Raw genomic sequence first — 22,486 nt, forward strand, 5'->3', positions numbered from 1 at the left:
GCTTAGTGTTTGGGTTAGGACTAATGATGAACTAATTAATCATTTATCTTAATTAATAAGATAACATTAATTATTTTCTAATAATTAATAATTTAGTCTTGGGTGAACAAGCTCAAGCTTTAACTTTCCAATCTTATTCTCTAAGTAGATTAATTAGCTAATTAATCTTACTTAAGAAAAAATTATGTCACTTGACTTATGGGCGTAATTGTCCTCATCAATTTGTAATTAAGTCATAGAGTTTCATGGTCCCCATTAATATCTCACAATTAAGTGAGCTTACACTAGAGCAATATTAGGATAGGTGACTCACTGTGAAGTGTGAACTCTCGATCAGTCTTAGGCAATACTAACTATCACGATAGTTGCAATCAATAATCGAACATACTGATTCTCAGTATCATCCTTTCCTTTTGGTCTTCCACATACTTGTATGTGTGTGACCCTTTAGGTTCTTATTTGATTTGGCAGTAAAATCACAATTAACCAAAAACTCTTTTTAGTTAATTGCTCTTTAGACTTTACAAACCACATTGTCACCTAGCCATAGTTTATAGCCCCCAAACCAAATAGAATTTAGCATCGAACCTATTCAATTATTATTATTATAATACAGTACAATCATTCTCTCATCTATGTCCCGATTACATCATTGGTATGAAACTCGTGTCAAAACCCATTACAGGATATAATCATATATATATGCATATGCTCTGGCCAGAGACTTTGCAAGTCTTTCTATCCTGAGAAATCTCCTTCTTTACGAAAGGTGAGAGATTCCATGTTGCACACTCACATACCTACATTACATATGTGTGTCAATGGACCAACATACATATGTAACCCACGTTTGATTGCGTTGGTCCATTTTGTGCAGTCAAAGTACACTGAATACACACACAAGACATCAGTGGTATCTCAGGTCTGAGGACTAACAATATCTATCATAACCATTCCTATTTGACATGCCATAAAGCTCCATCTAGGATTCTCTATTCGATAAGTTCAGTGGACGTGTCTCTATGCAAGCACTCACATACCTGCTTCATTGTCTCTACACTATGACATGAGACTCACCAACCCGGAGTAAGCAAGCGTATGTGCTAGTCTTGACTTATTGGAATGTTAATGTCCAGTTAACATTCCTTTTATCGACTAGGAACATTTAGGAATCTAAGAATCCGATAACACGAGTCTCAATGACCTCCGAACTCATCATGTTTCTTCTCTTAGATATCCATGGACACATTCATTCACTTACACGATGATCCTAGAGTTCCAGTGTAGTGAATAATGCTTATGCCCTATTAATGTATAATACACATTAATTGAAATATCCTTTGAGTCACATGCTTTATTCATTCACTTACACATATATGCTTTAGTCATTTGTGAATCCATTTACATGCTTAAAAGAATATGAGTTTAAACTTTGGTTGAATATGAGTTTACTGATTAATTTTTATTGTTGACTGATTATAGAATGACGAAGAAACAAGTTAAAGCTTCTACTTCTACCTCACAACCTTAACTATCTCAAGCCTCTCAACCTCAAGAACAACCTCAAGTTAGTGTGAGTGCTAGTAGTGGATCTCAACCAACACAAACAATCTTTAAGCCAATAAAGAATTTAAGCCAGGAAAGAAGAAGTCCGAAAGGTAGAAACGCTTTCATTACAAGATGAATGAGGATGGCAGCTACTTCATGCCTGTTATGGTAGTTTGCAATTATTGTAATTATTTATGACACCACCAACATGAGCCATCACGTGTTTAGTGCATGCTTGGAATCTCCGGTCAGGGTGGAAAAGGGTGACTCCAAGCAAACCTTCTTGGCAAATAACACCAAAGGTGAGCTTGTTCCTTTACACTATGACAAAGATTTTGCTAGGAAGAAGTTCAAGATGGGCAAGGTTACTACACCATTAATCTCAACTCAATGAGAAGAATCAACCCATGGTAGTGAGCCACGTACGTACCACAACACCGTCGGAAAAAATCAAATCGCCACCGTGAACCCATCGGCCTCTCTCCTTCGAATCGCCTTATATGGTCAGCTGGAGCATCAGAGAACACCTTTATGATTAGCTCAAAGATAGAAAAACATCCCTGGTGGTCCGATGTCTCGTCGTTTCCGGAAATGATGGATTGCCGGAGAAGACCATCGCGTCTGTCAAGCCTCGATCCGCCACTTTGACTTGGGTTTTGGGCAATCAAGTTATATAAGGAGGAAGAGTGGAAGGAAGCAAGTTGATCACCTTTGCTGTCACCGCATCGGCCGCCAGACAATCGAGGATCTCTAGAAATTGAGGGATCTATGAGAGAGAAAAGAACACAGAGAATGAGAGAGAGAGAGAGAGAGAGAGAGAATGAGTAAATAGAAATTAAAATAAATAAATAAAATCAGAATTGGGTCTATGTATATTCACTAGGGGTTTTGGGAAAGATCTAAGTGTAAATAGGGAATTAGGAATTAAGTGTTATCTAGGAGGGGGTTTTGAATTAAACTAACTCCGAAATGGGGGTTAGTAATAATTAACTAATTTTTTAATATTTTTAGGTAAACATTTTTAAAAATGATTTGTCATGGGAATTGACAAAAATATCCTAATAAGTTTACAGAAAAGTGGACAGAAGTGGGTGGAGGGTGGTGGACTAGCACCCGAGAGAAAGTTTGGGTGGTAAATAGATAAAATGGTAATTGCATGTCGGGCTCATAGTATTGGTGGTATTTGTGCAAATTTTTTTTATTTCTATAAAAAACTAGAGTCTTAAAATAATATTTAATTAATTTCCAAGCACATGTGGACGCCACATTAATTAGGAATTCTAAATGTAGATATTCAAGGACATGGAACCGGTTATGTGCAAAACATAATATAGTTTCAGGGGGTAACATGAGGCAAATAAACTTTCAAGGAGTGATGTGAGATTTCGATCTATTTTTAGGGGAAACATTGTTTTAAACTTTTAATAAACCTTCAAACTATATAAACTTAGGGGAAAAAATATTTTGGTCCCCGTCTTTTACCCCGAAAACATATTTGGTCCCTATAGTTTCAAAATTTTGCATTTGGTCCATGTGTTTTATATTATTTGCAATCTAAGGACAATTTGCACCCAACATATATATATATATATATAATTTTTTTTTTTCAAATTGAAACTAATTAAATTCGTGATTTTTATTCAAGAATGAAAAAAAAATTATGTATGTAACCTTGAATTTGATTTTCAAACAAAAATTCAAGGAAATTCCAAACTTAAAGTTTAACCCCTATTTTGTGAGCCTCAATTTCTTCAACAAATTAATAATAAATATGAAGATGAAAATTAAAATTAGTTTTAGAAAACTCATATATAAGACAGTCTTTCAATCTACCAACAAAATTTTTCTTGAAAACAAAATTAGATAATTTATCTTGAAATTTAAAAATTTGAGTTTTTTTTTTTTAATTGGCTTAAGATTGCAAACAATATAAAACACATATACCTAATATGGAGTTTTAAAATCATATGAACCCAAGGAATGAAATTTCAAAAATTTTGGCAAAATTTCACAGAAATTTTCATTTTTTGGGGGTCCCAAAATTTTATAACATATCAATTAATTTTCGATAATTTTTTGGTGAAATTTCGAAGCTACCGCACATATATTTTTGTAAACTTTCGGCGAAATTTTACCCAAATTTCGTTGAAATTTCGATAAACTCATCCATTTTCAACATTTTCCAGCCCTCCCCAGTGACTTCTCTGCATTTTCCAGCCCCGACGACTTTTCTACTTTTCCCAACCCCCCCCGACGACTTCTTTGCATTTCCCAGTGCCCCCCTGTCGGCTTCCCCCCGTGACCCCAGAACATAGATCGGCGGCGAGAGTGAAGAGATATGTTTAGGACTTTAGGGTTAAGTGGTTAAGAACTTGATATATAATATAATATACTTTCTAGTTTCTTATTCAAGGCTTTAGCTTTTTATTTTTTGGGTTTGAAAGGCTTTAGCTTTAAGCGGGTTTGACACTTCGGCTTCAACACTCAACAGCATATTGGGTATTACAAATTGGTGGAAGTAATAGGTTTTATAATTTTTTAGAGTTTTAGAGTTTTAGGAATATCGAGTATAAAAAATTTAATAATAAAAAAAATATAAACTAAACAACTATATAAACATAATTATATAATTTTTGTACCAAAAAAAACATAATTACATAATTTATGGGTATTAACTAGTTTAATTAAAAACTTTGTACTAAAACTATATACATTACATATTTAAATATGTTTTTTTGTCAGACATTAGGGTATTAAAAATGTAATAAAACCTAAGTAAAAGTTTAAAACAATATAAACTATAATATGTTTTTTTTTTCTTTTGGAAAAACTATAATATGGATTTAGTAATTTTATATAAGTTTATAAACTAAATATCACTATGGAGTATTTAAGTTTATAATTTTATATAAGTTTGTAAGTATATAAGTTTAATATAATTAATTTAGGGTTTAGGAAGTGGTGTATTGTTGATGGTTTGTGGTTTAGGAGGTAGGGTTGAGTAAATTTAATAATATACGGTATATATAGGGTAAGCCTTATAGGGTATAAGGTATATAGAGATTATAGTCTTATAGGGTATATAGAGGGTATAGCCTTAGAGGGTATATGGTATATAGATGGTATATGGTTTAGGGTTTAGAGTTTAGGGTATGAGGTGTTATTTATATAATTATTAATCAGTAACCCATTTTTCTAATAGTATTTGCGTCCAGCGCACATTATATTCAACTTATATTACATAAAACCTATTATATAATTTGATTTCTTCAATATTTTTTATCTATGTAGTAGATAATATGTTAAATAAACATATGGTCAAGTTTTATTCAAAATTTTCCATATTTTGATAGTAATTTCTATCGTTTTTGTTTAATTTTGTCGAAATAAAAATTTTAATTAAAATTTCTGCGAAAATTTTTATCAAAATTTCTATCGAAAATTTCCTCGAAACCAAAATTACACTCCTTGTATGCAGGGTGTTAAATTTCGAAGTTTTCGGCGACATTTCGCCGAAAATTTCGATTTTTGGGGGTGTCGAAATCGAAACCCATATTTGTTAAAATTTCGGGATGATTTCGTCGAAATTGTCGAAATTATCGAAATTTCGACGGTGCCCATAACCCATTGAATTTGAGATATGGTATTCTGGTTTTGGAGCTGGGTTTTTGGCTTTTTGCAGAAAAATGGAGAGGTGGCAGAGGGGAGATCGAGGGAGAAAGAGGGGTGGCGGCAGACGGCGGCAGGGGGAGATCGAGGGAGAGAGGTGCGACGGCAGGGGGAGATCGAGGGAGAGAGGCGATGCGGGCGACGGGGCGAGGGCAGGGGTCGACGGGCGACGGCAGAGAGGCGACGGGGCAAGGGCAGGGGGCGACGGCGGCGGGAGTTGCAGAGAGAGAGAGAGAGAGAGAGAGAGAGAGAGAGAGAAGAAGAAGAAGAAGAAGAAATGAAGAAAACAGATCTGGAGCAGTGGAGCCTCGGGGGAAAAGAAAAGAAAGGGAAAAGAAAGGAAAGGGAAAAGAAGAAAAAAGAAGAAAAAAAAAGAAAAGAAAAAAAAGAAAAAAAAGAAAAGAAAAAAAAGAAAAAGAAGAAAAAAAAAAGAAAAAAGAAGAAAAAAAAGAAAAAGAAGAAAAAGAAGAAAAAAAAAAAAAAAAAAAAAGGTTTAGGGTTGTTTGGGATTTGGGGCCTTTGGGTTAATTGTGAAGAAAAAAAATAGTTTGGAGTTTTGTTTGCCCGTTTTGGAGTTTCGTTTAGTTATTTTTAAACCCTAAACTAGTAAATTATAATATATTTTTATATAAAAAATAATTTAAAGTACCCTAAAGGGCTTAAACCCTAGTATCATATACTATATCCTAAACAATATAGAATATATAGGGTTTAGTGTATATATTATAGAGTATAGATAATATACTAATTTCATTTTATACTAATTTTATTTAACAGTATTTGTCTCCAGCGTGCATTATATTTATCTTATATCACATGAAACCTACTATATAATTTGGTTTATTCAATATTTTTTATCAATTTAGTAGATAATATGATAAATAAACATATGGTAAAGTTTCATTCAAATTTCCATCATTTCCTTCAAATTTTTGTCGAAATTTAAAAATCTTCGAAATTTCCGTCGAAATTTCCATCGAAATTTCCATCGAAATTTCCTCGAAACCCGAAATTTTATTCCTTGCTTGTATGAACCAAATATGTTTTCGGCATAAATTACAAGGACTAAAATTGCTTTTTCCGTTAGTGGAAGTTGTGTCAAATAATCAAATTAGAAAAACAAAAATATATGACAAAAAAAGAAAAGGAAAAGAAAAAATATAATTTGTCAAAAAATGAAAATTGCATTCCATACCATAGGTCCATAGTCCAGCTCCATACTCCTGAAATTTGAAAATACACAGCCCGCTTGAGTTCTAGATAATAATAGGAAACAGGTCGAGTGCTCTGTAACTGGGTGTGTGGGTGTGGGCTATTTACTTCTCAACTGCTCAGCCAACCCTTTGCCCGTTGAAACTGAAATCTAAGGTTAGGTTTTTTGGGTTTTGGAGTTAAAGAGCAAATGGAGGCCGCGGTGGTCGATGTTGGCTCCAAGCACCTCAAAGCGGGACCCGCCATTCCCGATCAAGCTCCTTCCTTGGTAATAATATTCAAATCATGCTCCATCTTCTTGGTCTCACTTCCTATTCTCCTTTTGGTTGCTCAGAAAAGTTTCTGGTTTTTTGTTTTTTTTGGGGAAATGGAAACTCCAACTGTGATAAGCTATATTTATTGTGCTGTACATCCCATGTGAAAAGCTAGGGCCTTTTCATGTTATCCGTTTGGTTGCTGAGAAAATTTTGAAAATAAAGAAAAAAAGATAAGAAAGAAGTAAATTTTGGGTATATTGTCTCTTGTTTGTTGGTTTCGGGGAAATGAAAGAAAGCAGAGAGTCACTTATACTTAATGTTATAATGGGTTTCATTTTATAGAATGACAATTCAATTCAACTAACCTAGAAGTAGCTGAGGAAATCACTGTGGTCCAAACTCTTTTTTTCTTTGTTGTTTAATTTTAATTTTCTGTCCATATGTTTCAGATAATTCCTAACCAAATGAAACGCATGCTTGATGATGGACTAACGAATGACACTTCAACACTTGAAGATACCATTGTTGATCCAGTTGTGCGGGGTCTTATTAGAGATTGGGATGCCATGGAAGATTTGTTGCATCATGTCCTATATACGGGCCTCGGATGGGAAATGGGCAATGAAGGGCAGATATTATTTACTGATCCACTTTGTACTCCCAAGGTTAGCTAATCTGTTTCTTTTGTTAATAATGTTTAAATTTATTTAAAGAGTATGATGTAGACTGGTGCTATTATGCAATTCTATGCTGAAAAGGTGAGTATTGTGGTTATTGTTGTTGTTTTAATTATTCTTATAGAATTAAATTTCAAACAGAAATGGATTATGTTTAAAGTCTATGGTCTAGAATGGTGTCGTTGTGCAAATTCTATAAACTCTAAAAGTTTCAGTATCATGTTTGTCATTATTGTAGTCACTATTCTTTTTTAATTTAATTTGAAAAAGAAATTCTGTAGCTACAAGTTTGTATGTTGCGAATCAGTTTGTTGCCAGTGCATAGTGGTGAGAGTTGCCTCTGTGACATCATTTCACTGTTTTTGTGCGTGTCTTTGTGTGTGCATGCACACAGACTGCCTAGTTTTGTGGGTATGAAAACTCTTGTAGGGGAGGCAGGGGAATGGTTGTGTGGTGTTGAAGTGCTGTTACATGTTTGATGGCCTTGAATTGAAGTATTCAATCTCTCTCTCTCTAAAAAGAAAAAGCCTAGAAATTGAACTTCCTGGTGCTACATAATTCTAATTTCTGTTAGTTAATATATTTATTTTTAAGAAAAACTAAAATACAATTTTTTCCAGGCTGTGAGAGAACAGTTGGTGCAACTGATGTTTGAAACATTTAACATATCGGGCTTCTATGCATCAGAGCAAGCAGTATTGTCACTTTATGCTGTAGGACGTATCTCAGGATGCACTGTTGATATTGGCCATGGGAAGATAGGTACATATACGTTGCAGAAGGGAACCTATATTAGTTAATGAGATGTTTATTGAATACATAGTGATAATTGAGCTATCCTTATATCTCCTTTACTAAAGGTTAAGTTTTGTGTAATCTAAAGCTAATAAATCTATCTCATAAAAATTCAATTTATCCTGTCTAACACATAATCACTCAGTTTGCACTTCAAAATTTGTCATTTTTTATAATGTATGAATCTTGTAATAATAGAACAAAGTATATTAATGATTATCCATACTGTGTTGCTAACTTGCTATGCCAAGCTATAGCCATCCACACATTAATTCAGTGCATTAGGGAATGATAATAAGTCATAAAGATGTGTTGGTGTCTGAACTAAAGCTTGCACACTTTAGTTAACCAGAATGATCTGTTAATGGCATTTGATTCATCTTTATGTGCAACCTAGTGAGTAAATATGCAATTGAATGGTACTCTGTGATATGAAAATGGAAGCAAACTGATTGTCTTTTAACTGTGCCTTTTTTGTATTTTTGGCCATTTTTTAACAGATATTGCGCCAGTAATTGAAGGTGCTGTTCAGCACATTGCCTCAAGAAGGTTTGAAATTGGAGGTATTGATTTGACGAAGTTACTTGCTGAAGAGCTTGGGAAAACCAATCCTTTAGTGAATATCAAGATGTCTGATGTTGAGAAAATAAAAGAGCAATATTCATGTTGTGCTGAAGATGAGCTTGCTTATGAAAAGACCAAAAATTCATGCCAGGCAGAGCAACATACCCTTCCTGATGGACAGGTCTGGTTAATTTAACGAACTTATAATTTGGATAAATGGATGGAAAAAAAAAATATACAGATGTAGGCATGTAGCATATGTGGGTTGTTTGGGTTGAGGATACGTTCACTTGTGTACATCATATTATGCCTATAATTCACCTATGTTTATTTCGTAACTGGCTTTCACTTGTCATAGTTTGCTGATTTTCTTTGATTTGTATCTAGTATGAGTTCAACTTCAAACGTGTAGGATTCTTTGTGAATTCAAACAACTGATTACATGCCAAAGAAACGGTCAAGTCCACTTAAGATATTTCTAACATTACATGTATAAAGAGTTCTAATCCGAAAAATTACCAGCACACTGAAATCTTCTCAAACACTTAATATTTTATGAAATTCTTTGGAGCAGAAGCTGTGGGTTTCTTTAATCTCTATTTTTTTTTTCCTTTAAGTTTGAACACAAAATGATAGCGATTCCATCTCAAGGCATGCAGGTCACCTGCTGTTTGTATATTCTAAGTATAACCATCTCTGTTATGTCTCTTCCCAATAATCCTCCTTTGCCCCTTTTCATTATAATCTGTTCTTTTTTAATCTTCTGAATGCTTATTGTCTGATCAATGTAACACTAGTTATTATTTTAGGTCATTACGATTGCAAGAGAAAGATATACTGTTGGTGAGGCTTTATTCCAACCATCTATATTGGGTTTAGAGGCTCATGGCATTGTTGAGCAGCTTGTTCGTTGTATTTCAACAGTATCATCTGAGAGTCACCGGCAATTGCTGGAAAATACGGTAGTGTGTGGTGGCACTGCTTCTATGAGTGGTGAGTTTTATAGTCATTGTTGCTTGTGCATTTCGGATGCAGTAATCAGTATGTTATCTTTTCCTTTATCTTTTTGTCTCTTTTTTCTTTCCTTAAATAATTTGCTCGTGTTGGAAAACATGGGACTGTTTATATATAGATTTCTGCAAGGCCCTTTCTTTGGACCCTTTTCATTTTCCTTGTCGTCTATATTATTTTAAAAAATGGATTCACCAAGTTTTGGGGTTTCCTGGGTTTAAAGTTCTTTTTATACGATTCTTCTTTGGAAATATTTTACAATACAACTGATATAGTAAAATTTGAGTTTGACATTCTTGTTTCAGAAGAATATAAACTTTTGCTCTGTTGTTGCTGATTGGCAGTTGGATTGCTTCTTACCACAGGTTTTGAAGAAAGGTTTCAGAAAGAAGCTGGTCTATGCTCATCTGCTGTCCGTCCTGCTTTAGTTAAGGTAATTTATTTTCTCATGAAAAATTGCATTTAGGTTTTAGCTTGAGAGTTGAGGGTGGGGTAGCTTTAAAGTTCAAATCCAGCCAGGCAAAAAATCTGCAATTAGCTAAACATTGTCAGCTGTCTTCTCATGATGTCATCTTCATGACATCACACCTATTTGTTTATAGTGATCGGACCGTGTCCAAAATTTGCAAATTCTTAATAATTTTGATGAAATAAGCTCTTGAATGTCAAATTTGTTGTCCACATACTATGTTTATAGCTATATATGGTTTCCCTAATTGTTTCCAAGTCCACAGTTCATTCTGATGGTTTTATGGCATCCCTATCTTATTTGCTACGCATTAATAAGTGATTATGCTAAATCGTTGTATCATCAATTTTCATCATTTCCTTACAGACAGTTGAGAGTTTGGTGTTTCCTATCTTTTCAACAGTACCAGAAGTTTTCATTCATTTTCTTTGGAAATCCATTCTAAAATTTGTATACTCTTGCAATCATGATTGCATTTTTTTCTTGCTTCTGTTAAATTTGATAGAATGTATGCTGACACTCTTGTTTAAAAAGATTAGCATTTTCATTGTTCATTGATTAGGAAGTGATTTTTGACAAACCTTTTACTGGATATAAAACAGGCTTGAAATTTGATTATATATGTTTTTAATTAACTAGCCCCTTGGCATGCGCTCCGCTTGCGCTAGATTGGCTCATTTTTTTATTGCATATATAAACTCATAGAAAAATAATACATTTTTTAGATGTTTACACGGACAAATTTAAAACGATTATTTATTTAATATGAGTAGCTAAATGCATAGTTCTGACCAAAAAAGCCTAAATGGATAATTAATAAAGTAAATAGATAAAATCAATGGTACATACCCAAGTTTTTTTTTGTTTTTTTTTTTAATTTTGTTAACTGATTGTTGGAGGTTCCTCTTTTTTAGGGTCATGTCTTTTTTATTATTTAATGTAAAGAATTAATTTTTGTAGGATTTTGCCCTTCATATCAAAATTTTTTTCTGGTTCAACTTTTCAATTAACTAAGGGTAGATTTCGGAATTTTGAATGTTTCACCAAACTGGCTTGTTCCCTATATTTGTATAGATTATCTCTTAATTAAATATGCTAAAATGGAAATATTCTTGGTTGATATGGGTACATGTTGATATTGCCAGTGGTCTACTGACAAATTCCTGTTGGATTTCTCTAAAGGAATTGCCTGCAATAAAATTAATATAATTAAGTCAACAAGGTGAAACAATCACTGAATCACTCTCTATTCCGAGGTCTGAAAGTTGCATGAGAAAAAATACTTTACGGTTTATGTAACATTTTTCCGGCACTGTTTTCTTGCAGTAACTGCATTGCTAAATTCTTGTTCTAATCCTTTCTTGGTGTGGGTTCAATACAGCCTCCAGAATATATGCCAGAGAATTTGACAATGTATTCAGCATGGGTGGGAGGTGCTATACTCGCCAAAGTTGTGTTCCCACAAAATCAGCATATAACCAAAGCAGATTATGATGAAACTGGACCTTCTGTTGTTCATAGGAAATGCTTCTGATGATTTTTTCTGTATGAGCTATTGAAGTCTAGTGTAGTTTGATTGTATACTTGTATTATAAATTTATGATGTATGATACTGGTAGCAGAAAATACTTGGCTAGATTTTAATTTCACAAATGTAGTGCTTTGTTAACTCCATAAAATTAGTTGATCTGTGCCACCTCATTCCCCATAATTCTATATAACCTCAACTTGAGCTTCGGCTTTTTCAGGCATGAATTGAAAGATTCAATGAACTTTTGGGTTGAATTTGTGGGACTCATGCAACCTGCAGTTTTTCTAATTCACTAGCTTAAAATTATAGTGCTGAATCAGAACTCTTTATTTTTCTTGTGGGAAAAAGTCAGTGTTGAATCGGATGTTTGATGTCAAGTCTTGTTATTTGTCTCCCAGATAACTGGACAATGCAAACTCAAATGAGGAACAGATTCATGCACCCTTTTACAGATAAAACACAACCATGCACATACGTGGTACAATGAAACTGGCGATAAACGTTGAATAAAAGTGGTAGTTAATTGCAGTGGCTCACTGATCATTTGTCGAGCCTTATCCTTATGTGAAGATTTAAAGATAAAGCTAGTATCTTGGCCAAAAAAAAAAAAGATAAAGCTAGTATTTCTATAAGGAAATTTAAATGGTGGAATAACAAATTTGTCCTTGAAACTAAGAATAATTTATGTGTTGGGAGAAGTAGATATATATGTCATTTCACATGCCGATTGAGATAGAAATTATAAATCTATTGATGCTGTCCAATAAAGACACGACAAAGTGGCTCAACCCTCAAAAACTAAGCATCATGAGTTTGACTTCACCTCACTGAACTCAGCTTCTCAAGTTTCAAGTGAAAGAAAGTTCACTAGTTTTTCTGCAGACATTGGCACATATGTTTCCTTCTCTTTTTGGTGAATTTTTTGCTGCTATTTCTCGATGGCCAAATGATCATATCATCAGTGCATGTGGAAGCCGCAGTGAAGATGCGTGCGATGATGGGATTTCTCGATCATTACCGATACCGGCTGGATTACTTCAAATTTATGGGTTTGTGATATTCTCATACTTTTTTTTCTTTAATGGTTATGGTACTCTCCTCTTCCTTCAGACCTCCTTCCGTGCATGTTAATTCAGGATATCGTTTTGGGCCAAGTTTTTTTAATTTTTGGTCAATCAGTTGCGATTGAAGAGGCTGTGTGTTCATCCATGTCCTCTCCAGCTCTCCTTATAGATTGTCAAATGATGTTTGACAAAAGTTTGGTAACCCGATTGATATTTGGGATAAATAACCCGATTGATTTTTGGTCCACAAATGGATTGTCTTTAGCTATGAAATTCTAAAAGTACCCTATTATTTGCTTTTTAAACTCTACATGAGAAGTTTCATAAAACAAACAAAAAGTGACAGTGAAGTTTAAAAAGCTAAAAATGATGTGCTTTAAAAACTTCCCTTATCTCTACGGATAAAAACCCGATCCATATAAACCCGCATGGTTTAATCGAGTGTTTATTATTATTGTTGTTATTATTATTATTATATTGAAGACTGAATCGAGGCATGACCAATTCATCTAAATCATTCATTTTCTTACTTTCATTCAGGCATTCACCACTATACTAATTCCAAGAGATTAATTGAAGGCTTTTTTTTTTTTTTTCATAAGTTTTAGTTAGAATTAGACTAAGTACAAAATTCAAATTTTTCCGGTATAAATATAAAAATAGGTTTCTTATAGGACTAAAACCATCAAGAATTTTGGAAAACTAACCTATTTTGATTTCTATTAAAGACTTTTAACCTTTTTCTAAGATGTTTAGAAGTTTGACCCTTGAGAAGTGTTCGAATCCCTTCTTCCCCCTCGAGCACTACTTGAGGGTCAAAATTTTAAATTTTTTTTTAAAAAGGTTAAAATTTTTTAATTGACTTAAATTTGCATTGGTTTTCCAAATTTCTCAAAACTATCTTATTTTGATATTACAAATATTTAAACATGTGGAAACTAATTGATTTACTAATACCATGAATATTCACAAGAACTTTGTTTGATGAGAAATTTGAAAAATTAACCCATTTTTGTTTCTATCAAAGGCTTTTAACCATTTTTTAAAAATTTGTGCTTGAACCATATCAAGTAATGCTTGGTATTCAAACACTTCTTCGATAAGAGCTCAAGCACTATATACTAAAGGATCAAATTTCTAAAAATCTAAAAAAAAAAAGTTAAAAATCTTTAATTGACTTAAATTTGTGTTAGATTTTTAAATTTCTCTTGTTTTTTTTTTTTTTTTTTTTTTGGTGATCAAGAGGGCCAAAGGCATTTATTGACAAGCAGTTACCATCACCCGCAATATATAGTTTCGAGGCTCTACCTAGAGCTGTATAGGCGTCCGGCGCGCCCACCTCTTCAATTCTTCCTCTTCTCCCGTTTTCCTCCAATTGCTAGGCTCATTTCCGATTCCGAGGTTCTTGTTCTTGGGATATCGATCTTCTTCTTCATAGCCTCACAGACTCACTCACCCACTGTCCCCAGGTATTTCTTTTTTGTTCTTTTAGTTTTTTATTTTCATAATCTAATATTTAGCAAGGGTTTAATTAAAATTTTAATTCAGGGTTAATTTAAATTTTTGTGCATCTTCTCCTCTATTTGACATATCTTCATTAATTCAATGCAAGTAAAAGCTTTCTTTCCCCTACTATCATCCTCGCATATTCTTTGTGAATTTAACACATCTTCCATAACCTGTCTTAGGTTGGATGATTTATATTGCATACAGAAAGCTCAATCAGCTATATGTGTAGCACTGGAATCTAATTATTATCGCTGATACAGAAAACAACAATTCATCAACTCCTGAAGGGACAAAGTTGCAATCTTTGTTGAGATGTTCTTGTACTTCTTTAATATTGATGCAGTAGTTAGAACCTTGGGCAGATGCATATTTCTTATGGGAAATTCAAATCTGCCCCATATAGCCAAATGGGGTTGCCTTTGAGATCATTCTTCGATCTGGTGCTTTTATTATTATTTTTTTTTTTCCTTTGTTGCTTAATTCCTTAAAATGCTTGATGAAGTGCTCAGATAAAGGCAACTTCAATCTGCTTAGTCTTTTTCCTCTACTCGTTTAAAATCCCAATGAAGTTTCTCCAAATGTTGAATTGAACTGTGCCTGGCTGTTGCTTCTTTCTGAAAAAAAAAAAATTAATAAAAAGAAAATTTCCTACTACATGATAACTTGTATAATTGTATTGTATTTTACTTGTGATCATGTACCATGCTCTCATGGCTAAGTCAGAAAGAAAAAAGAATTGTAATTGCATCAAACAGAGATAACAAAAAGAAAAAAAAAAAAAAAAGTATTGAAAGTATTTTTCCCTGATGTGAATTTGTGATCTTAATTGTTTTAATTGTTTGAGCTCATTATATTTTGAATCTGTAATCATTATGTGCCTCGATGTGCTTTAGCTGTACTTAACTTTCTAGGACATGGTTATATATGGACTTTATATTATGCGTAAGTGTGAGCCATATCAGGTACGTTAAACCTGTACTGTATTAGGATTTTCATAAAAGCCTAATATTTTGAAAATCTATCATTTATGTATTTATAAGTGTTACACTTTCACGTAATGTAACAAGTTTAATTGTTATAATATGGGTGTATGACGAGTTTATACTTAATTACGATATGGTATAACGGTTATACAAAATAATTACTTATACTAGTATATATATATATATATATATATATAACTATTAGAAAATAGCAATTATTGTAGCTTCTTATTAGTCTTTCTTTTAAAACAGAGCTTTAGAGGGCAGACCAGTTGTCTAGTTTATTTTTCTTATTTTATGGATAATACAGGTGTCTATGGCGTCTCATGGTTCAGAAACTATCCCTCCTGCATCTTTTTCAATTCAGAGGCTCTTCGGGGTGCATGATAGCTCTACAGGATTGTCCTCTCAGGACCCTTGCTATCATGCACCACATTCTATTCAGAGGCTCTTTGGGGTAAATGCTCCGCAGACGAGCCCTAATGGATCAAGTCCTCCTGCAAGTGAGTTAGCTGTCAACAAAAGGTATATGGCAGTAGATCAATTCGAATATCAATGTATGATCATTCTGTTGTTGACCAAAAAAAAATATATATATATATTTCATTCCATCTGTTTCATTCACATCTTGTGAACTTCATATCACGAAACAGGATTTAAGAAATATAGGCGTTCAACTAACATCATTTTATTCGAGAGTCGATGTCCCAATTGAATGACCTGTACGCGTTATATGTGGGTAGGTACTTATGGTTTCATGGATTTGGTTTTCTTTTTCATAGTATTCCATGACTTCGGCTACTCATATCATAACACGTGATTATACTACATAACAGTATAATGGTTATATAGAATAATTACTCACTCAGTGATAGGCTACTCTCGTGTATTGAAATATACTATCAGTTGGGTCTTACTCAGTATTGAGTGATTTAAGTCTACTTAACTTAGAGAAATTTGGAAAATTAACCCAAGTTTAAGTCAATTAAAGACTTTTAACCTTTTTTAAAAAAATTTAGATATTTGACCCTCCCCTCAAGCACTACTCGAGAGGGATTCGAACACTTCTCCAAGGTCAAAATTCTAAAAAATGGTTAAAAGTCTTAATGGATTAGTTTTCCAAATTTCTCCTTAACTTAATGGGTTAAGTGGTAATATTAATGTGTTTAGTTAGTAAGTGGCTTAGTGGTAACTGTTGGTGTATCGAGAAATTATGAGAGCTGTATATATTTCCAGTTCTAGATGAATAACAAGAATTTTTATCTCACTCTAATACTGCACACCAATTCATGACACTGGAATTTTTGGATACCTTTTGCAAATTAACTCTGCGTTTCTGTCATATTTTGCTAATCTCCACTTGTACCTCTGTTCAGGCCAAAGAAAAACTGTTGGCTTTGTGGATTGTGTGTCTGTTTTCAAGTGTAAAGGCAAGCTTGCAGAAGCTGAGAGATAACGGCGTCTTAAAGAGAGTGCCTCGATTCTGGCCTTGTTCGAGAGAGAATAACTTATCTGCAACAGAGATAGTGATGTGACATCCCAACATGAGAGAAGCAACAGTCTCATAACACAATGTTTCAACTCTTCCTTCTCTCATGGTAGGAATGTTAAGTCAATACCCTGTTGTAGATAAGTTCTTCTTTGTCCAAGAAACTCTATAGAACTTTGCCTCTGAGTTTTTATTTTTGTTCATTTTCAGATTTTAAAGAATATATATGTGCATATGTTTTTTTTAATCGAATTTATTACAGTGATGTGGAACAAGATTAAATTTATCATTTGAATTTTATGGTTAACGTAGGGCATTGAGATGAATTTTTGCTAAGCTTTTTTATTTTTCATGTCCAATGTAGTTTATTGCTTTTTCATTGACTGCAAAACACAGAACAAGTAATTCGATGTTACTCATCTTTTTTTTTTTGGCCAAAGTTTACTAATCATTTTTAACCACGTATCATCATTACGTACTAATGATTTGCTATTTTTGCGATCCAAAAATATTATATGATATGTAAATCACGCTTTCCATTTTTGGCTAATGTTTCATGTTTTTTTTTATTTAAAACCAAAAAAACTTGATAGTTAATTATGACAAAAAGATACTTGATAGTTAATTATGATTTGCCTATGTAATTGCATTTATTAAAATATTAAATCAGAAAAGTTTAACTTGAAAGTTAATTATGATTGGGTGGTGTATGGACTGGTGATGATATGATGAGCAGAGCGAGAATGACTTGCGTACACCGTTGCATGTCAACATTTCGATGACGCCAACGGAATCTCTGTACCCCTTACAACAATATTATAGTTATTAGACGTTACCAAAAATCATATTATAGTTATTAGAACGCCAGCCTACAATCCCTTTCACTTTGACAGTGAGAGAGGACATTTTTTATTCCGGTCAATAGAAATATATACTTGATATTTGAACCCAGAAAATTTGTGTTTTCCATTTCAGGAATTTATGTTCAAATTTAGATTAATACTTGGTGTAAGATTAAACATATATTGACTTCATTCCACCTTATATTCATATAAGGCTATCCTTTCGATACACCATTTGGGAAAGGATTTATTACACTTTTTTTTGGTAACTATACAGTCTATACCCTTATTAATATTTGAAAATGTCAAATTAATTTAAAAAAATATATTGATTTTGTTTAAAAATTGAGGCTATAATTGAAAAGCTAGTCAATTTTTATTTCCTATTTCTATCCAAATCAAACATAATAATGGAAATAAAAATATAATTCTTGATTTTCTTCCTCAATATTATCAAATATAATAATAAAAATCTTACATTTCTTTTCACCTGAAAAAAAATATAAGAATTAATTTCCCAAAAAATCAATTTCACAAACTAGACGACTCTAAGGCTTTAAGAAGCTTTTTCCCTATGCATAGATTCATAGAACAATTCTACGTCTTAAAAAAAAAGATAAAAAGAAAAATTCTCACGACCAATAGAAAAGACAATTCTCATGTCTTCTTTAAGAATATTTCGGCGCCTACATCAACATCCAAGACCAGATTGGTCTTCTCTTGCCGACCGCCCTCCATTAAAACTCATCATTTGTTTTGTGGGTCCTATTATATTAAACATTCATAATTTTTAACAAAATAACCGGGCGTGAGTTCCTAACGATGAAAATGAGTTAATTATACTTACATTCCTTGAGGTTTATTGTCTTTTCACATACACCCCCTAGGGTTTCAATAATTACACATACACCCCCTAAGCTTTCAAAACTGTTGCATATAACCCCCTACAAGAGAAAAAATAAATAAATAAAAAAAATATTTGTATTGAGGTTGAATTTTATATCTTGAGTAATCTTATTAAGCCATTTAACCCCTTAGCATGTTTTTTTGCATAATTTCTCGTCTCACTATAGGGGGTTATATGCAACAGTTTTAAAACCTTAGAGGGTGTATGTGTAATTATTGAAACCCCAGGGGTGTATGTGAAAAGACGATAAATCTCAGGGGGTGTAAGTGTAATTAACTCGATGAAAATTTATTAATGATGAAAATTAAAAAATAGAAAGGATAATGTCATTTTGGTCTCTAAATTATTACACCTATATCAGTTTAATCCTTAGACTTCTAATATAAAAAATTCAGGACTTTAACTTTTTCAATTTTGCTAATTAAAAATATTTTGTCAATTTACACATTTTTTATCCAAATTTTGGTTTGCATAGCACCATGTGCTAATTTTGCGGGGTTCTTTTTTAGGACAATATGATCCCTTCCATTTATGTCTTACCCTTTTTCCCTCGTGCACATTTTTTTCTTCCTTTATTTCCCGGTAAATTTAAATGAAAAATATGTAAATTAATAAAATAACTTCAATTGACAAAATTGAAAAAATCAAAAGTCTCTTAATTTTTTTAAATTAGAAGTCTAAGAATCTAATTAATACAAGTGTAATAGTCTGGATCAAAATGGCGTTAATCCCAAAATCTAATAATATCCTTAAAACTTGTACACATGTAGTATTTTAAATGAACTAATAACAGTATGACACTATGTCAAATGCTACATAATATTATAATTATGCACAGTAATTTTTTATTTTGACCATTATTTCCAACTGTTTGTCAGAAAATAAATAAAAGGGAAAATTTATACCATAAAGTCTATAACTTTGTTAGACGGAATTGTAGAACCAAATAAAGAGGTATACTGCTAAAGCATCTGCATATCCTATTTAGCAACAGAATTTTCCAAAGCCGTCAACTTAGGATCATAGGGTTTGAGTTCTAAGCCACAGGGCCTATGAACAACTTAAAAAATATTGGAAGACGCAAGATTTTCTTTTGGCCCAAAAGACTGTACGTTCATCACACTTGCCCAATAAGAGTAGCACTGAGAGAGAGAGAGAGAGTAAATCAAATTGTGCATATAAGAGAGCAAGAGAGTTGCTACCCTTCTCTATACTGTAACATACTCCAGTAAATCACACAATAAAAATAACCTCAAAACAAGAAAATGAAAAAGTATCCTTGAGGAATATAATAGTCACAACATCAGAGGCACCCACTTTGTTGCTCGTTAGCTCTTTTGTAGCTTTCCTTCTGTCTTCCAGCCTTAAAACAATAAAAATCTTGGTCGCTCTACAAAGCCAAAAAGTTGACATTAGCAAGACATGTCTAGTGCACGGTTTTGGAAACTTATATCAGAATTCTGTGTCATAATATCGATCAAAGAATACGGAAGTGACCTGGTATACTAAAAAGTTCACTATGAACTTTCTGAAACCAGCATACGCCACATCATGTATTGACTTTTACTCTCCTTAAGGGCTTAAACAAACCCTCTTTGAACTTCAAAGGAGTAAGAATACAAATTTTATGGAATATATTCATTGAACTGAAAAAAACATGCACTTGATAAAATATTCAAAAATTAAGCTCAATCATATCCAAAGCTCTAACAGCTAATATCCTTGACATTTAAAGGACAGTCAAAGTTGCTTGCAGCCCATGGCCAATAATTTGACACCAGCAATCAACCTCAAAACTGAATATAGTGATTAGAACCTGAGAGCCATCAGCCATCCATCAAATAAAAATAATCAAGAATTTCCCCTGCATCAGTCCCATTAATAGCAAACAGATCTTGCTAAAACGAAAAAAACACACAGATTGGCAGCAAAAGAAGAGTTTCATTTCAGAGATACGTACACAGCACATGTATTCCTACTCGTATATTATATACGCAGATCAGTCAATGAAGTGTCATGCTTCAAGTGGTGAGGGTGCATGGGACAATGGGTTAGGAACTTAGGATTAGGATTGGTCCAGGATTCGACCTCCTCCAATGTAACAAAAAAAAAATGAAGTGCCTCAAAGGAACCACAATTTCCTACCTACCATTTTGTTGCATATAATACCAAACACAAACAAGAAGTCTCAATTGAAACACTGACTCTCCAATCATCAGATATTTAAATTCGAAAGTAGTTGTGGCAACACATTTTAATATGTATGTATTCTGCTTATACAGTGGAAAGAGTTAACACAGTTGAATGTTTTTATTGATAAAAAAAAAAAAATAGGAAACAAATTCGGAGTAAACTGATGTATCAATGAAAAGGTTAGAAACCAGAAAACAAGAAGAGTAGCCAATCGATATAAGCAGAGCAGAAAGCAAATCAGTACTGAAGCTCTATCAAGTGGTTAATTATGAATCAACAAATCCAGACACACTCACACTGCTATATACAACCTGATTGAATGCTTAAATTTGACAAATTATGTTTCATGATATTGGACTTGAAACAAGTTTTGAACAAGAAGAATATGATATCAGAAGCTACTTTCTTACCATCCATCAGAGACTGGTAGAGTGTCCTCCACCAGAACCCATCCCGAAGCAGGCTTGAATATTAGGCTGATTTAACGCCAGAGAGATCTGTATATTTTATTCCAAAAAGAGATTTAAAACATTCCATCCAAATGGTTCACAAGATACTAGAGTCTATAAACGACATATATATTCATAAACAAAATGCTAAAATCATCAGACCAAATAAACAATACACTACAACGTTGGGAAATATCCAATAGAGAGCCTCTATTCATACCCCATATCAATTTGTTTCTTTTTTTGGTCATCTAATTGTGATTGATTCATGATCGTGAAAGTCAGATAAAAAAACAGAGTGAACGAACGAACCTGCTGGTCGACGAAGTCTGGGATACCAGAGAGGTCTTGGGAGGAATGAAGTGACTTATCCATGAGTGAGGTCGGATTCTCAATAATACTGGACTCCATGTGAACACTCCCTTCCACAGTGAACAGAGGAGGATGGGTTTGTACTACTTCTCGAGTCTGCATGTTTCAGAGAAACCAATTACAATAATATGATATATAGTAAATTCATTGATGTTAGAGGGACAAATTCCAAGGCCCCATTTGAGTAACAGAGACGTACAATGAGTTGGACAACATCGGTGGCAGAGAGAATAGAGCCAAGAGCAGAGATGGCCAGATTGACCCAGCGGCTGAGGAGTTGCTTGCATTTTTCTTCACGCTCCACCCGAATCAGATTTGGGTCCGACCCACTTCCGTCCTCCACCGCAACCTCCCACTCTGACTCCCCCACACCCATTTTCGTGTCTCTTAGAGGCCTGCCTCCTCTTTGTCTCTTTTCAAATAGCACTTTAGGTTTTGTTTGGTCCATTATGTACGCGTTGGCGGACTCCCAATGGCCTAGGAGCTGGATGAAATTTCTATAGGAGAGAGCAGCTTTGGCGTTGGCGGACACCCAACGGCCTTGGAGCTGGTTGGAATTTCGAGAGAGCCAGTTTTGCCAACCCCTTTAATTAACCTCTCTCAAATCATGACATTGTTTAAAAAATTAAAACTAAATTAACATATTATATTATTTAATTGTTTTTAGAGGGTGGCCGCAGAGGTGAGTTGAGGAGAGAAAAAACGCAGAGAAGAGAGAGAGTTTTGTGTAAAAATAAATAAAAAATAATTATATAATATATCAACTCAGGCTAATTTTTAAAACAAATGTCATGATATGATATGAGAAAACTGAATTAACATACTATATTATTTAATTGTTCTTAGAGGGTGGCCGCAGAGGTGAGTCGGGAAGAGAAAACACTGCAGAGGAGAGAGAGAGTTTTGTGTAAAAATAAATAAAAAATAATTATATAATATAATATA

At 33.4% G+C, this 22,486-nt stretch overlaps 2 protein-coding genes and 1 long non-coding RNA gene across 4 annotated transcripts; 2 read left to right on the plus strand and 1 right to left on the minus strand.

Annotated features, from left to right (window-relative positions):
* The first annotated feature begins 6,443 nt into the window (after positions 1-6,443).
* LOC147292131 (actin-related protein 7-like) lies at positions 6,444-11,957 on the plus strand. 2 transcript variants are annotated; one of them, XM_086237435.1, is made up of 7 exons: positions 6,444-6,697; positions 7,136-7,351; positions 7,984-8,125; positions 8,659-8,903; positions 9,532-9,715; positions 10,078-10,166; positions 11,584-11,957. In XM_086237435.1, exons 1-7 carry the CDS (start codon positions 6,620-6,622, stop codon positions 11,734-11,736), a joined length of 1,107 nt encoding a protein of 368 aa, XP_086093561.1. In that variant the 5' UTR covers positions 6,444-6,619; the 3' UTR covers positions 11,737-11,957. The 2 variants fall into 2 exon arrangements, with proteins under 2 accessions (XP_086093561.1, XP_086093562.1); XM_086237436.1 differs by having other exon boundaries at positions 10,099-10,166.
* Positions 11,958-14,092: 2,135 nt separating this feature from the next.
* Positions 14,093-17,001, plus strand: LOC147292132 (uncharacterized). Its single transcript, XR_015121508.1, has 3 exons — positions 14,093-14,266; positions 15,600-15,814; positions 16,666-17,001. It is a non-coding gene; the product is annotated as an uncharacterized LOC147292132 (long non-coding RNA).
* A 4,135-nt stretch (positions 17,002-21,136) lies between these two features.
* LOC147292133 (putative isoaspartyl peptidase/L-asparaginase 2) lies at positions 21,137-21,917 on the minus strand. The gene is made up of 3 exons (XM_086236134.1): positions 21,741-21,917; positions 21,482-21,637; positions 21,137-21,217 (listed from the first exon to the last, which is right to left on the minus strand). The coding sequence occupies exons 1-3, from the start codon at positions 21,915-21,917 to the stop codon at positions 21,137-21,139; spliced, it is 414 nt and encodes a 137-aa protein (XP_086092260.1).
* Between the last annotated feature and the right edge of the window lie 569 nt (positions 21,918-22,486).

The sequence above is a fragment of the Dryas octopetala genome, chromosome 3, assembly GCF_963921425.1.
Source record: "Dryas octopetala chromosome 3, drDryOcto1.1, whole genome shotgun sequence".
In the NCBI taxonomy this organism is placed as follows: domain Eukaryota; kingdom Viridiplantae; phylum Streptophyta; class Magnoliopsida; order Rosales; family Rosaceae; genus Dryas; species Dryas octopetala.